The sequence below is a fragment of the Coloeus monedula genome (assembly GCF_965178545.1).
Source record: "Coloeus monedula genome assembly, chromosome: Z".
In the NCBI taxonomy this organism is placed as follows: domain Eukaryota; kingdom Metazoa; phylum Chordata; class Aves; order Passeriformes; family Corvidae; genus Coloeus; species Coloeus monedula.
Window position 1 is genome coordinate 83630383 of NC_138822.1, and position 15459 is coordinate 83645841.

The window sequence follows — 15459 nt, forward strand, 5'->3', positions numbered from 1 at the left end:
GAAAGGCAGCAGCTGGAGTTACACACAGCTCTTCCACTGCCTTGTCTTGGAATCATAGGATCCTAGATTGGTTTGGGTTGGAAGGGACTTTAATATCATCCAATTCCATCCCCCTGCCATGGGCAGGGGCACCTTCCACTGTCTCAGGTTGCTCCAAGCCCCATCCAACCTGGCCTGGGAGACTCCAGGGATGGGGCAGCCACAGTTTCTCTGGGCACCCTGTGCCAGGGCCTCACCACCCTCACAGTAAAGACTTTCTTTTTAATTACCAGTAAAAAATGTCTTCCTAGTATCTCATCTAAATCTGTCCTCTTTCATCTTGTGCTTGGTCACATGATTTACCATCCTTGTCCTCAGTTGTTCCCTGCAGGGTGGATCCCACCTGTCCTTGCTGCAGGGGTGGCATGGGCTGACTCGTTCGTGGTGGGCAGGCTTAGTGGGGTGCTCCTGCTGTGGTTGTTCCCTCCCTGCTGGTGTGAGGGCACAGCCCCAACAGACCTGCCTGTTGGCTCCTGTTGGCTTCCCCCAGTATCCTCAAAACGATGCCAAGCATCCTCCTTTACAGACATTTTTTCACCTTTTTGGAAAAATACACATAGGAAGCAGCCCAGGGAACTTGGATGGCTTAGGTGCACCAGTGTCATGTGTGAAGTGGGTGAATTCCTTGTCTGTGGTATGTATGGGATTTATACATCTGTGGTCCAGTTATTTGCCCTGTGTGGTTCCTCCCATACAGAAATTGCAGACAACTTCATTCCCTGCTCCTTGCAATGGCCCTGAGACAGTAGAACATGTCTGTGGGTTTTCAGACCTGCTTTTGTAGGGTCTGGGATGTTGTGAGGATGTTTGGGTGGGAACTGTTTCTTTTACCATGCTCACATGCTGAGTGTACAGCTCTACCCCGCTCTGACCCTTTCCATGTTGATGCCTCCTGGAGCTGATGACTACTTTTCCCTCTGCTTTGCAGGGTTACCATCCATTGCCTCATGAAGCTGAAATCGCACACACCAAAAAACTGTTCAGAAGGAGGAGAAACGACCGGAGGTAGGTGAAACCTCTTCAGTGTTTGGGGCTTTTTTTAGTCTTCTTTGTTGCACATCTTCCTCAACTGCCTCATGGTGAATCTTTGGATAGTGCTGCTGTTCAGCAGGGTTAATGCATGAACTCTTAATTGAGCACTAACATCCTGAAAATATTTTGGGATGTGTCCTGCATTGCTCCAGGAGTACCTTAAGGACCTTCTCTTCTCCTTGTACTTATTCCTGCATAGCCAGATCCTCCCACGTGTACTCAAAGAGACAGCTGGCAAACTATTGTCTGTAAAAGCTCGAGTCCTTGGGATTTGTTCTCTCTTCTTCTATTGAAAAACAAAATTTGCTGAGTTTCAAGGTTGCCTGGAAAGTGGGTATGGTTTGGTTAAGAGGGGGTCGCAGCCAGCCTCAGGTGTCTGTGGGAAGGAGGGGATGTGCTGTACAGGCAGCTGAATTCCTGCGGCATTGATTTCAATCCATTGAGTTAATTTAATCGGGTCGATTGGATATTTAATTGTATAAAGTGCATATTCAATTATATGAGGGCATCTAAAGTCCTTGATAGGAATTGTGACCATGGTTAAATGTGAAAAGAAGCAAGGAGTAAGGGAGTTAGTTGTACATGCAGCTTTATTTCTGCTGACTTGTTCTGCTGCAGCTGAGGCAACACACCCAGGGCAGTTCTAAAACCATGACTTTGAAAGATGACTGAACAGGAGAAGAAGTGGCCAGTGCTTTCTCCTGGAATAAACTGAAGTCTGTGCCTGAGCTGTCACAGGGGGAAATTTTTGGTGAAGCCTGGCAGACACCTTGGAGTGTGTCCTCAAATCTCCCCATCACTTCTTATCTCATGAACAGCTATGATGTAGTTAACTCTGCGTGGTTTGGTTTTCCTAAACTTCACTGAGTGACCAAAAAAACAGCTAAAAAGAGTTTTCTCAGGCAACCTAGAAACATCCTTCTGTGGTCAGGATGCTTTGTCAGCAGCAAACTCCGTTTCCTCTCCTTCTGGGGACTCCCTCCTTTTTAGCTGTACACAATTCAAAAGCCAATATAGTTTCATGATTTGGGGCAGGGGGAAAAAGTCTTATTTCAGCTGGGTTGCAGCCCTGGGATCACCAAAACGTGGTTAAAACCAAGCTGAGGTCTGCTGTGTTGCAAGACTGAGCTGGGTGAGCTTAATTGGAGTACTGGGCTGGGCTCCTTGGAGGAATCACAGTGGAGGTTGGTGAGTCCTGCTCCCATCTCTGGTCTTCCTCTGCCATGCAAACAGTGCTTGATGCTTTGCAAGAGGAGACCAGGGCCAAGGGGTCTTCTGCCTGAAGCTGCATGCCCAAGGCTGTGATGAACCATGGAGCTGTGTGTTGGTTCTTCCCTCTCATCCAAAAAACCCTGCCTGTTGGAGGGGTGGGAGGGAACATGCCAAATGTGCATTTCTGTTTCTTTTTTCTTTCTGGTCCCTTCAGATAAGCCATCAGCAGACAGAAGCATTCAGCCCCCCAGGGCATCCCTGCCTCCTGCACAGATGGCAAGGAGAGATAGCAAAAGAAACTGCCTTGGGCTGGGGTTGGAAGATCATGGGGTGAGATACAGCCCCAGCCAAGTAGCCCTGGGATAGTGTCCCAGGAGAAGAGAAAAAAGCTTTAAAATCCAATTGATCCAGCATCATTCCGGAGGAGACGTGGGGTCACTTCAGCCCTAAGCAGTCTCAAATGAAATAAAGTGGAAAGAGCAGAGGATATGCACTTCTGCCCAAGTCCTCCACAGTGCTGTCAAAGCTTAGCCAGAAAACCACAGTTTTTTTCAATTTCAAAAAGCTAAGAATCCTGAGTAGAGGGAGCTGGAGTGAAAAAACATTTTTTAAAGTATTTAAAAGGAAAAGGCATGGTTCCTGTCCCCTTCCTTCAGCTTGAAACCTCAGCAGACTCTCTCTCCCCATGCCACTTGTGTTGCTGGGGGTTTTCAGGGTCCCTTGTCTCTATGGTGCATTTGGGACTAGGAGGGCAGGTTTAGTCCTTTTAGTGTTGCTTGAGTTGCTCCAAGAGGGCACTTGCTCCTTGGAGGGCTCCTTGCTTCTTAGAATTGATTTCTAGCAGTGAGTTAGCTCTCAGAATGTTTATTTTATGTGGAAAGCATGACAGAAGTAGGGGGAGAAAAGGGCAGGAATAGGGGGGGAAGAAAGGGAATAGGAGAAAAACAACAGATTGTATCAGAACACAGACTACAAAGCTGTTTACACTTTATTGCAGTGCTATTATCTTAATGTCCCAGGCATCATTCTGGGGCAGAAAAGCTCCATTCCGGAGCTGGTGGAGCCACACAGGTGATATAAAAATTCCTCAAGGTGAAATTTTATGTCAGGCAGAACAGTTGGGAGTTACAGGCTTTTTGTTTAAAACCTTATCTGGATACAGAGAGAGTCAAAATTGCAAGAGTGTGGAGGGGACATCAGAGACAGTGAGGTTTGGGAGAGGCCTAGCAGGGCCATTTGGTGGTGCATGGGTTGGGAAAGGGCTGGGAAGCAGCTCTGGATACCTGGACCCAAGGGAAGAAGGTCTGGTTTCCTAGAAAGGTGATTGGTAGCAGCCAAAGATGGGAGTAGGGCTGGCATGCAGTGAATTTGCAAGAAGAGGATGTCCTGCTATGTTGGTTAGAAGCAGGTGTGGCCCCAAAGTCCTGGGCACACCTGGGTCTGGTTTTCATGGGGCAGCTTTTCCCCTTCTCCTGAAGCTGGTGAGTCCTGAAGCAGCACCCTGGGCCTTACAAGTAATGCCTGCACGTGGTGTACGGGCTTTCCCTGCCCAGCACTTGCCTCGTCCAAGGCTGACAAATCCCCAGTGTCCGTGGTGGGCATCTCCTGCCAGGTGCAGGAGTCACCCTCACAAGTGGCCATCCAGCTTTGGTCACGGTGTCAACCCCCAGTTTGGCCTCTGCTCGATGCACGGGTCCAGCTGGCCTTGCCTGGCTGTAGGTGACCTTTGGGTTAGCTGGAGCTTCATATAGCACACCTACTACAAAAAAAGCTGATAAAGCGCATTGGTACCAAGAAATCTGCTTTTTTTTTTTTTTTTCCAGCTGGTCTTACAAATGGTACTGATTCCCTCCCAGAACATGTGTGGGCTTCTCTGGCCTCCCTGACAGTGCCATTCAGATGGGGACATGTCTTGGGCTAGCGAAGCACCTTTTGTTTCACATGCAGAATGACGCTGGTGTCCAGCCTTGCTATAAATAGCACCTGTCTCTGCTTCCTTCCCGTCACCTTTCCTCGGGAAATGCTGTCCCTGGGTTATGGAGGAGCACAGCTCACCTACCCTGAGGTCTCACACCTTGCACTCTCTTAGGGAGAAGCAACCCCAAGGGAGTGACCCATAGATCTCTCCTTGCATATGTGCTATGTTTTTATGTTCCCCAAGTAATTTTTTCTGGTTTTGTGGATACATCATCCTTGGAAATGCTCAAGGCCAAGTTGGATGGGGCTATGAGTAACTTGGCCTAGTGGAAAGTGTCCCTGCTTCTGGAGCTGAGTGGTCTTCAAGGTCCCTTCCAAGCCAAATCATTCTGGGATCCTATGATTTTTCCATGCATGCATGCTTCATTTGTTGCATAAAATAGGTATGAAGAGCGAATTAGATGTCATTAAAAAAAAACTGGGCACATTTTCCGTAACAGCAGTCAACATCTGCTGGAGGGTTTGGTTGCACAGGGTGTTGTAAAAGCCTGCAAAAGGCGGTGAGGTCCTTCCTGCAAAGAGGTTATGATCAGAGCAGGAGAGGTATCAACCTCCCCACCTCTCCTGGCAGAAATCCTGCAGGCAGTGTTTTCTCTGTTGGCTTGGAGTCAGGAGGTGGGACTGCCACCTCCTGATGAGACTGGTGGAGGGCATCACTGCTTGCTGGCGTCATGGAAGGGGAGCAGCACAGGCAGATGTTTTCATACCTTGTCCAAAGGCACCAAAGGCCACTTAGTTTGACCTCCCAAAGGCAACCACCTCTAGGGAAGGAGAGAGTTTTCCTGGGTAGTGGCAGGACCTCTCCTGCGAGAAAAAAAAAATTCTGTGGGATATGGGGCACTCCAGACCCATTTCTCAGGTCCTCTCCTCTGACCTTTCCCAACCCAGTACCTCTCTGGTAGAAGAGCGCAAGCTATGCTGGGATGTGATCTCCTTGGGCAGGTGGGCTCTGGGTTTGGCCCCTTGTTTTTCAAAAAGTTCTCAAAATCCCCACTTTTTAAGCATTTCAAGTTGACTTTATGTTGCACAGGGTTCCCCCAGTTCCCATGGCCTCCTGGTGTGATGTGTTTGGGATGGAGAGTCCAGCTGGCCAAATCCTTTGGCCTGGAAATGCCTGGAAGTGCATGCACAGAGGCTTGCCCAGCCTTGTAGGAATGATAAAAACCACTGCCAGTTCGGATAGGATTTACAGGCAATATATGGAGTTGCAATGGGTTAAGGCAAGTGAGGTTGTACCTACTTCTTGGTCTTCTAGTTAGCAGTACTGAAATGGTTCTGTGTCACTTGAGCAACAGCACAGTTTTTCTGAGGACCAGGAAAAGGTTTTTGGGAAAGTCTTAAAAAGTTTGCACCATTGAAATCACGTTGATCCAACATCTTGTTGGATTCAAAAGACAAATCAGGCTGAATATCTTACCAAGAGCAAATCTTGGGTGTGCACAGATGCTGGCTGGTACCTCACGGTGCTTTTGGTGGTCCTTGTCTGTGGGCAAGAAGAGGAGAGGATAGCAGAGAGAACAGCCCCATGTCCTGGAGAGGATGGAGTGAAAGCCTGAGAGTTAATCAATCCTCTCTTTGCAAAAGAGGCCTCTGAATTCCTCTTTTCAGTAGGAAAAGTGGGAATCTCTTGTGCTTCTTCTGTGCAGCTGGTGTGACCAAAGCCATGAGAGGCTGCCCTGCCAGTCCCAGCCAGGATTGTTGGGGATCACAGACAGCCTCTGGTGAAGAACCATCACCTTAAGCTGTGACTGAGCTTTGTGTCTTCTCCTCCTCCTGTTGGATGAGATTTTAAGAGGAGTGTTTCTGCACCTGGGAAATCCACCCTACATAAATCCCCTGTGTGGGGAGCTGCAGCAGAAGGCTGCATGGATCCTCCTGGCTCATACATGGAGGGAAGGGTTGGGAGCGTAGAGTCTCAGGAGCTGTCTCCATCTCCCTTCAGCATGCCCCAAATACTTAAAGCTTTCAAGGACAGAATTACAGAAATGTCCCCAAGTTTTCTCTAGCATTGTCTGAATTTATTTGCTTCCTAGCGTTAACTTGGCTTTGCACTTAAATGATCAGGAAAAAACAGCCTGGATTATTTTTTTGTGTGTTTGTATGTTTTCTGGACTTAATTAGATTCAGAGCTGGGGGAGGCAGAAATATCCTCCTTCCCTGGAGAGCCCCGGGTGGCTGTCAGGGACGGTTTCCTCTTCCTGAAGCAGGAGGGTTGTGTAAGCACCACTGACCCTCCTGCTGACGCCCACGCCGCGCACTGGGTTATCTGGGGTGAGTGCATGGAGTGGGCATCCCTGTCCCCACTCCGCAGCCAGATCCTGCTCTGCTGAGAAGCCTCCTGGGGCTCATCCCAGCCCAGCCATGTGGCCCTGGCCTGGGTCTTTCAAGGAGGTGGTTCTGCCTAGGGACTGCCCAGAGGACGGTCACAGCGGGCTCGGGGCCAGGCAGGGAACGTCCCATATCCGCTGGCGGCTCCACTGAGGAGCGTAGGCAAGCTGTGATATATTTCTTTTCCCATTATATTTAATTTTACAGACCCTCGGGGACACTCAACCACCTACAGTGATTAGTTCAACTGATTAAGCTGCTTTTCCTCTTGTGACAAACTCCTTTTGTGAAGGGTTTTCAATAGCCATGCTGCTCGGGACATTGTTCCTGTACAATTTCCTTTCAAAACACCATAAAGGGCACTCTACCGCTTCACCCTGTCGTAAAACACCACAGGAATCAGCTTGGCCCAGCTTGCTCCTTCAAGGGCAAGATCTCCTCATTCAGGGACAAGATACGAGGTTGAGTGGGAGTTGCAGGACCGTGTGGTGCTGGAGTGAGATGGAGCCATAAGCAAGGGGGATTTAAGATGAGATAAGATGGAAAGCAAAAGTTTTCTGCCTTTTTTTGTTCTTCTGTTTGTTAATAAGACGATCCAGGGTCACCTGGGGAAGTGAAAGATAAATAAACTTGGGAGCACAGAGAAGGAAATGCTGCCTCGCACATTTCAGCTGGTTCAGCCTTGCCTGGCAGAGGCTGGAGGCAGATGCAGATGCTCTCGAGGTACCCGGGGGTAGAAGGTGCAGGGCCAGAAGGGCAGTTTCTGCTGAAGAAACACATTGCTTCGAGCAGCAAGTGGATAAAACTGGCCATTTAATTAAGACTGGAAGTCAGAGGAAGGTCTGATTGACACCAAGGCAGTAACAGGTAGAGGGAACTGCAGGGAGTTGCAGCAGCACAAAGTCGTTCCTCCCTGTGTCTGTAGTTACTGCCATGCCCTCTCACAAGGCTGTTGGGTAGGACCTGTTGTCATTTGCATCTGGTTGGCCCAGCAGCTGCTCTCAGGGTGAGGTGATGATGGAGCAGGGCAGAGATGGTATCGGGAAGGGTCAACCAGGAGCCCTTTTGACCTACAGAGCTGTGCTGGCCAGACACCCTGGCATCGCCCTGCCCCACTGCCCTTCCTTCCAGGCGTCAAGCAGAAGGCTCTGCCAGGGGTCACAGCACAGGGACTCCACTCCTCCACAGAGGAGGTTGTTGAGAACAAAGCCTGCACCAGGCTCCCCATTGAAGGAGCAGTCCTCGAATGATCAAAAAGCCACCTCCTGACACCGTATGGACATGCAGCTGGTGTGACTCAGCTGCGGGTGGAGCTCCTGGGCAGCACTGCAACTTCTCGGCAGGAGAGAACTCTTGGAGGTGAGGTCTGGAGGTTCTTTGTCTCTCTCAACACCTTTTGCTGCCTTTTACCATGGCTGAGTGAACAGGACACAGCATGGCAAAGGGCAGTGGCTTTAAACTGCCAGAGGGCAGAATTAGCTTAGGGATTGGGAAGGCACTCTAGGCTGTGAGGGTGGTGAGGCCCTGGCACAGGGTGCCCGGAGAAGCTGTGGCTGCCCCTGGATCCCTGGAAGCATTCCAGGCCAGGTTGGATTGGGCTTAGAGCCAGTTGGGATAGTGGAAGGTGTCCCTGCCCATGGCAAAGGGGTTGGAACAGGATGAGCTTTAAGGTCCCTTCCAACCAAAGCCATTCTAGGATTCTGTGATATCCCTGTGCCGTAATCTGAGCCCTGGTACTTACAGGGCACACACATGATTCAACAGCTCTGCAGAAGCCATCTGAAGTGCAGCCAAATTTATATCTAGCATCAGTCCTGGGCCAGCTTATCTAAGAGCGAGTCACCTGCCCCAGCACCATCCCCAGAGCTGCAGATGTAGGGTCTTCCCATCATCCGAGTGGTCCATGTGAAACCCTGGGAGCAGTGAGGTGGAGCAGTTGGTATTTAGCATCCCCTGGGGAATTTGTTTTGCCTGTCACCCATGTCTCAAGCTGTGGCGGGCTGAGTAGAGGTTTTCCACCCTCTCGTTTCTGGCATTGTGAGCAGCACTGAGGCCTTACGTGCTTGAGGATGTCAGTGGAAGTATGCCCAGCCATGCATCACCCCCGAGGGCAGGTGGTGCGGCCGTGATCCTGCCGGCAGAGCACACCGCAGAAGGGGTGCCGTGCTCACAGATCCTTTCCTGGTGCTGGCAGCAGCCAAAAGAATTCTGCATTTTATGTATGTGCAAGGTTAAAGCACTTATGTGAAAGTCAGAGAGCTCTGTGGGCTCAAGACTAATGGCAAGAGAAAGATAAACCTTTATGAGTTCAACAGGACGTGGTCCACATGAGCAGGACGTCAGGAGATGCATGTCCATTACAGTTCTCCATATCTGCTCCATCCTCCTTATGTGCCTAGCTAAAGACCAATGCAGAAGGGTTAAAAGATACTCATCTAAGCAGATTTAATCCTTTCCTTTCATTGTTCGGTTTTTTCTAATGCCAGGAGGCAGGAGTGAGCCGGGTGTATTTCTCAGCTGCAGGGTTGCCACCTCTCTATTGAGAGTGGCTTTGTCATTGCATAAAAACTCTAAAACACAAGACTTTTTATACCCTTTTTTTCTTCTCAGCCTTGGGGACTGAAGTGACCCCTGTCCTGCAGACTAAATTTAACCCAAATTGCCAAGCCACCAGTAGACTTTATGGCATCAGGAGGCTTTTGCAGGTTGTTTGTCTCTGTCTCTGCCACTGGTTGAAAGACTTTATGTACCACTGGCAAACCATGTCACTGTTATGAAACCTTGATAGAAATGTAATCCTCTGCTGGATAGGCTCAGGGTCTTATGATGTTGCTTCACAGAAAGCAAAATAATTGCTCCACCAAAAAAAATCCAGAACTCCAGCATGTGGCTGTGGTGGAGGCTGTGGTGGAGGTGGTTTTCATCAAAACTCAGTATTTTTTAGATATCTTTTTACTGTGAGGCATCAGGGGCTGGTCTGGAGGTCAGTGAGTTGTTGTCACTGATGGCTCTTCACAAATGTTCCAGGCCAGATTGAACAGGGCTTGGAGCAGCCTGGTCTGCTGGAAGGTATCCCTGCCCATGGCAAGGGTGAAACAATGTGATCTTTAAAGTCCCTTCCAACCCAAACCACTGTGTGATTCTGTAATTTTTGTGAGCATTTTGGAATGGGGAACAGGAGCTTATGGTGGCTGTACAACTGTGGAGAAGGTTAGGAGAACAGCTACTCCTAAGTCCAAGGCTTTGAGAGGATCAAGGCTTTGAATGGGAGACCTCATTTCAGTGCTCACCTTTCCCAGAGATGGCTGGACTTCACCTCCGTGATCACAGGTGCTGTTTTAGGTGCCCTGCCTTGTCTGGAACTCCATGCAAGGAGCTGTTGGACACCAGACCTTATGACACCAGCACCAAAAAATGGCTGGAAGCCAAATAAGATGCTATAAAGCATCTCCAGTGTCAGTGCCGTCTAGATCTCCCTGCATGTGTCCATAACTGCGTTGACCAGATATGAACTAGAGGCCCAACTTCCCATTATGCTCAGAGGGGATGTGTTCAATGAAGTTTGGAGGATGCTTCACCCCCACTTAAGAAAAATTAGCCTGTTCATCTTACAGAGAACAGATTTCCTTGCTTTATTTTGCCTTCCCATGTTGACCAGAACCAAGGAAGTCTGAAAAACAAAGAGAAATGGGAGGAGTTGAGCCAAAACACCTCACACTGGAGAGAGTGTTGGGACAAGGATTTGTTTCTGGCTCTCTTCAGCAAGAGCAGACACTTCAGGCTTGGCATCCCAGTCTCAGCTGGGATTGAGACTTTAATTAGAAGGGCATGTAGTGGTTGGACAAAGAGGAATGAGTTCACACTGCCAGAGGGCAGGGTTAGATGGGATTCCTGTCTGTGAGGGTGGGGAGGCCCTGGCACAGGGTGCCCAGAGCAGCTGTGGCTGCCCCTGGATCCCTGGAAGTGTTCCAGGCCAGGTTGGAGGGGGCTTGGAGCAGCCTGGGACACTGGAAGGTGTCCCTGCCCATGGCAGGGGGTGGAAAGGGATGGTCTGTGAGGTCCCTTCCAACCCAAGCCCTAAGTTACATGCTGAAGTAAGTACCTGCACCCTTGTTCTTTTTCTTTCCTCTATTGAAACCAAATAAAACTCAACACATCAATCACAAAGTATACAGTTAATTAAAAAGTGACAGGTGAAATAGGAGGAAGAGGCAATGGTGACCTTTCCAAGGCCTACCAACCAAACTGGCTTGGTGCTCCTGATGGGCTGGATTCAACACCAGTCACTGGTGTGTCAGCAGCCTGTGTGAGGTGTGTTAGTAGCCTTTTCATGCTCTTATTTCTTCCATGAACAGGTGTCATCAGAACTGTTGTCGTCACAGGTGAACAGGTTTAGCTCTGAGCCCCTTAAAGGCTACAACTCCTAGCTCATTGTTACATCAATTATCAATTTGCATCTTCTTCCAGAACTTTTCTTCTGGTAGAAAGCTGGTGGGTCAATGTCCAGTTGATGCATCTGTTATGTCCTAAGATAGAAGCAGGCTTATCTGGAGTGGTTATCATGACGTGCATGGCTGTGGTGCTTTTTGCACATTTCAGGCAAAACGAGCTGATGCAAGCCTTTGGACTTGAGTGGAATTTTGGGAAATTGGTTGATGAGCAGTGCCTAAGCTGTGTTGTCAATGTTCATGTGTTCCCTTAGATTTGGTTTTAAATGTAAAGACAAAATAAATATGTGTGCTGAGGTGTGTTATGGACATGTGAAGTCATGGGAACATCAGTAACTGGCCCTAAAGCAGTGCAATTTGTAGTCCTATTTAAACAACTTATTTTAAAGCTATTTTTCTAGCTTGTGTTTGAAGGGCATTATTAATTTGTTTTATGTGAAAATCTGCTCCTCTGCATTCATTATTCCCTAATTCTGTGTTACCAGGCATCATCTTCTTTTCTACTGTTTCATTTCTTATAAAAAATGTCTTTCCCTCTTTTTTACCTTCCTTAATCTTGCACTGAGTGTTTAAAGATACACGTAACCAAGCTGTCCCAGCATTTTGTCTCACAGGATTTTTTTTCTCAGTGGAACTTTACCAAAAGAAATCTCCGCACTTCTTCCCACAAACATCCCACTGGCAAGTCAGGAGGTTGGGATGCATCCTCTTCAGGCCAGGTAGTTCTTGTACTGGGAAGATTAAGAGAATCCCAGCCATCACTCAGGAGTGTGACATGCAGGGTATTTATTTGAAAACTCTTTACAATCGGACGACAGCCCATATTCATGCAGTTTGAGTGCTGTCTTGAATGGGTTGCACTATTTCCAGAGCCAGTCCATTCATGGCCAGCGCTAAGGCTCCTCTCACAAATAAAAATAGTCACAGGAGCGGCTCTCGCCCTGGGTTTGAAGATTGCAAGTTATTTTGGGTGAAGGCGAAGGTGAACGTGTTTTGCGGCTGGCATGAGTGTGTCAGTTTTAAGGCTGTGAAATTTTGGAAAAGCCTTAGAAACCCATTCCCAGAGGTCAACAGGACAAAGCTCTCCTGCTGAGCGAGTGAATAGAAATGAGTTCATAATTACAGAGTATAGTAGCTTTTTCACCGCTTTAATTGAGGTTTTTCAGAAAGGAAGAGAACTTAAAACAATACAGAAATGTCTTTTGTTCTTTCAGGGCCATTTGCTGAGGGTTTTGCAGTGAGAGGAGAGGATGTTTATTAAAAACAACAATATCAAGGCGTTATTTTAGGGCTGAAGGGCCATTCCAAACTGGAACAAAACTAAATGCTTGAGATGGACTGGGTACTCACTGAGAATTAGCACTGAGCTAAGTGATTTGCAGCATATTGCTGAACTTCTGTTGGAACAGAAGAAAGAGAGAGGAAGGGAAGGAATTGAAGAAGTTGAAACACCCCTTTCCTTCTCAGTAGGATTTCCAAATCAAATTAATTAGGTTTAACAGCACATGAGTCTGAACCCTTGAAGCAGCATCTGGAAGTCAGGGGTTTATCCTCATCCTTATGCTCCTGTCTTCTCCATGCCCTCCTGGGAGCTGATGAGGCTTACTGGAGGGGACTGTTTTTGGGGGTGCAGAGGGAACATCCCAAACCCAATGAGGATATCACAGCCACCCATGCTGAGCAGGGTGTGGGGGAGTTGAGCCAGCATAGTGGTGGCTGTGAAAAACTGCCTCTTCTCCAAGAGAAGCAAATGCAGGACCGATAATTTTTTTTCTTTTTAAGGGCAAAAGTGAGCCTGGTGATGTGCTTGCCTGCAATGGAAAACAGCAATACTAGCATCTAGTGTTTAGAATGTAACGATGCAAGAAACTCCTCTAAGAGACTGAAAGCACCTAAGTAGAGATGTTAAAATAATAGGTGCAGTTCTGCTTCACATTTAGAAACTTTGAACCAGTGATGAACGACAGGTCATGTTTTCAGGAGCAACTGCACTAAGGGTGCATCTCAGACAGGAATCAGAATGGTTCAGGTTGGAAGGAACCTTGAAAATTATCTCATTCTACTCCTCTGCCATGGGCAGGGACACCTTCCACTGTCCCAGGGTGCTCCAAGCCCAATCCAGCCTGGCCTTGGACACTTCCAGGGATCCAGGGGCAGCCACAGCTTCTCTGGGCACCCTGTACCAGGGCCTCAGCACCCTCACAGTCAATGATTTCTTCCTAAAACCAAATTTAAATATCTTCTCCTTTAGTTTAAAACCATTCCCCCTGGTCCTATTAGTATAATATGTCAAAATGGAAGGATCCCACAAGGATCATCAAGTCCCAACTCCCTGCTTCTCACAGTACTACCTGAAACTAAACCACATGACTAAGAAAGCTGTGCCAGCTGAAGCTGAGCCTCCTCGAGAACAAGATGAAGAGCTCCTGATTGCAATGCTGGTCCTTCGTGATGAGACTCCTCAGGGACTTAAGTCTTCATAGTCACGACAATCCCAGCAGTGGGTACTTGCCCTGCCTGCCCGAGCACAGCTGGCCATGGCAGGGCCCCAGCCAAGGGGTTGGCAGAAGGCAGTTTAGAGACAGATCATCATTTTGGTTTTATTTTCTGCAGCGTCGCTGGGAGTTATTACACTAAATTAATTCTCCGGGCTGCAGGTCCCCAGAGGACAATACCACCCTAGCAATTTGTTCCTAGCAGGGCTCAGCTGGGTGATCACGTTAGCGTGGCCTAATGAATTACGGCGCGCGAGCAGGGTGGATGTAATTGTCCATGTGTGCTGCTGGCTGTGCCTGCCACCCCCTTCCTGCTGGGACATCACTCCCCTTATCTTGTGGTTGCCATGCCATCCTGCATTAGCAGAGTTTGTAACTTGCAGTTAGATGTGCTGTTGGTGTCTGGAGCTGGACAGAAAGGCCATAAGAGCAAGAGGAGAGAGAGGTGTGATGGGTCACACAAGGCCACCTGGCTTGGTCACTAGCAGGAAGAGGATGAGAGGAACAGGGCATGCATGCACTGCTGCTTCCCAGCAGTGCTTTCCTCTTCTTAATGGAGATGATCTCAACTTGATGATCTTAAGGTTTCTTTCCCCGTAAGTACTGAATGGCTGCAATAAAGTCGCTACAGAGCCTTCCCAAGGCTGAACAGCCCCCAACTCTCTCAGCCTTCCCTCATAGGAGAGATGCTCCAGAACCCTCTGAGGAATTTTTGGTCCTCCACCTGGGTCATCTTCACAGAATCACAGAATGGTTTGGATTGGAAGGGACTTTAAAGATCATCCAGTGCCACCCCCTGCCATGGACAGGGACACCTTCCACTATCCCAGGGTGCTCCAAGCCCCGTCCAGCCTGGCCTTGGACACTGCCTGGGATCCAGGGGCAGCCAGAGCTGCTCTGGGCAACCTGTGCCAGGGCCTCCCCATCTTCACAGGAAGAATTTCTTCCTAACATCTAATCTAAATCTTCCCTTTTTAAGTTTAAAACCATTACCCCTTGTCCTGTCACTACCTGCCTGTGTAAAAAGTCATTCTAGTTTTTATAAGCCCTCTTTAACTACTGGAAGGCAGCAGTGAGGTTTCCCTGGACCCTTCTCTTATGCGGGTGAATATCCTCTGTTTTCCCAACCTGTCTCCAGAGCAGAGGGGTTCCAGCCCTCAGAGCATCTCTGTGGCCTCTTCTGGAATCACTCCAGCAGGTCCATGTCTTTGGTATTGCTTGTATTGGTGTTGCTTTGGTAGCTGATTGTGTGATTTATTTATTTTTACCCAACATGTGAGGAAAGTCTTTGTTATGTGTGCAAGCATGGGGTGTTCTTGGGTCAGTCAGGTGTAGGATGGGTGACAGGGAGAGAATGCAAGAGCCACTCCCAGGCTACAGCCACAGAGATGGACAACAAAACACCTCCAACCCCAAAGTGCTTTATGCTAGAGGACTGCTCTCAGCATCTCCCCTTTGCCTGTGAGGAAGCTGAGCTGGAAAGGTGGAAGGAGTCTGTAGTTGGACCTTCCCCCACCGCAGACCTTGCAGTGAACCTGTGGCCACCAGATCCTCCTGTGTGTGAGCCCTGCCACCCCTGAGCCTGCCATGCGGGGCTGCTCCCTCAGTGTCACACGGTGCAAAACACGGCTGACTACGTGATGCTATTTCAGCCTGCCAGAATTGAGGGAAGGAAATACAGCGGCAGGTTCCTCTGCACTAGGAAACCGATCTGTTGTTGAAATGGCTTTCTCCTTGGTGGAGTGTTTCCGGCATGGCTCCTCGGCACTGGAAATGGCTTTATCCATCTACACCTTGTTTTCCAGGCTGAGTTCATGGAGATGTTGTCAGCAGCTGGTTGCTGGAGCGAATATGAAGTGAAATAACTTGTTTCTTTCTCGTGCTTTCCATCCTCAAATGTAAATGTGCCACTGCCTTGGAGTGAGCAC

General features: G+C 48.7%; 1 protein-coding gene across 4 annotated transcripts in view; it reads left to right on the plus strand.

Annotated features, from left to right (window-relative positions):
- Positions 1–15459, plus strand: part of CTIF (cap binding complex dependent translation initiation factor) — a 148350-nt gene that overhangs the window by 79332 nt on the left and 53559 nt on the right. For all 4 annotated transcript variants that reach the window (XM_082300848.1, XM_082300849.1, XM_082300850.1 and 1 more), the window contains one exon: positions 968–1044. In XM_082300848.1, coding sequence (XP_082156974.1) covers positions 968–1044 — 77 coding nt within the window. The remainder of the gene's footprint in view (positions 1–967; positions 1045–15459) is intronic.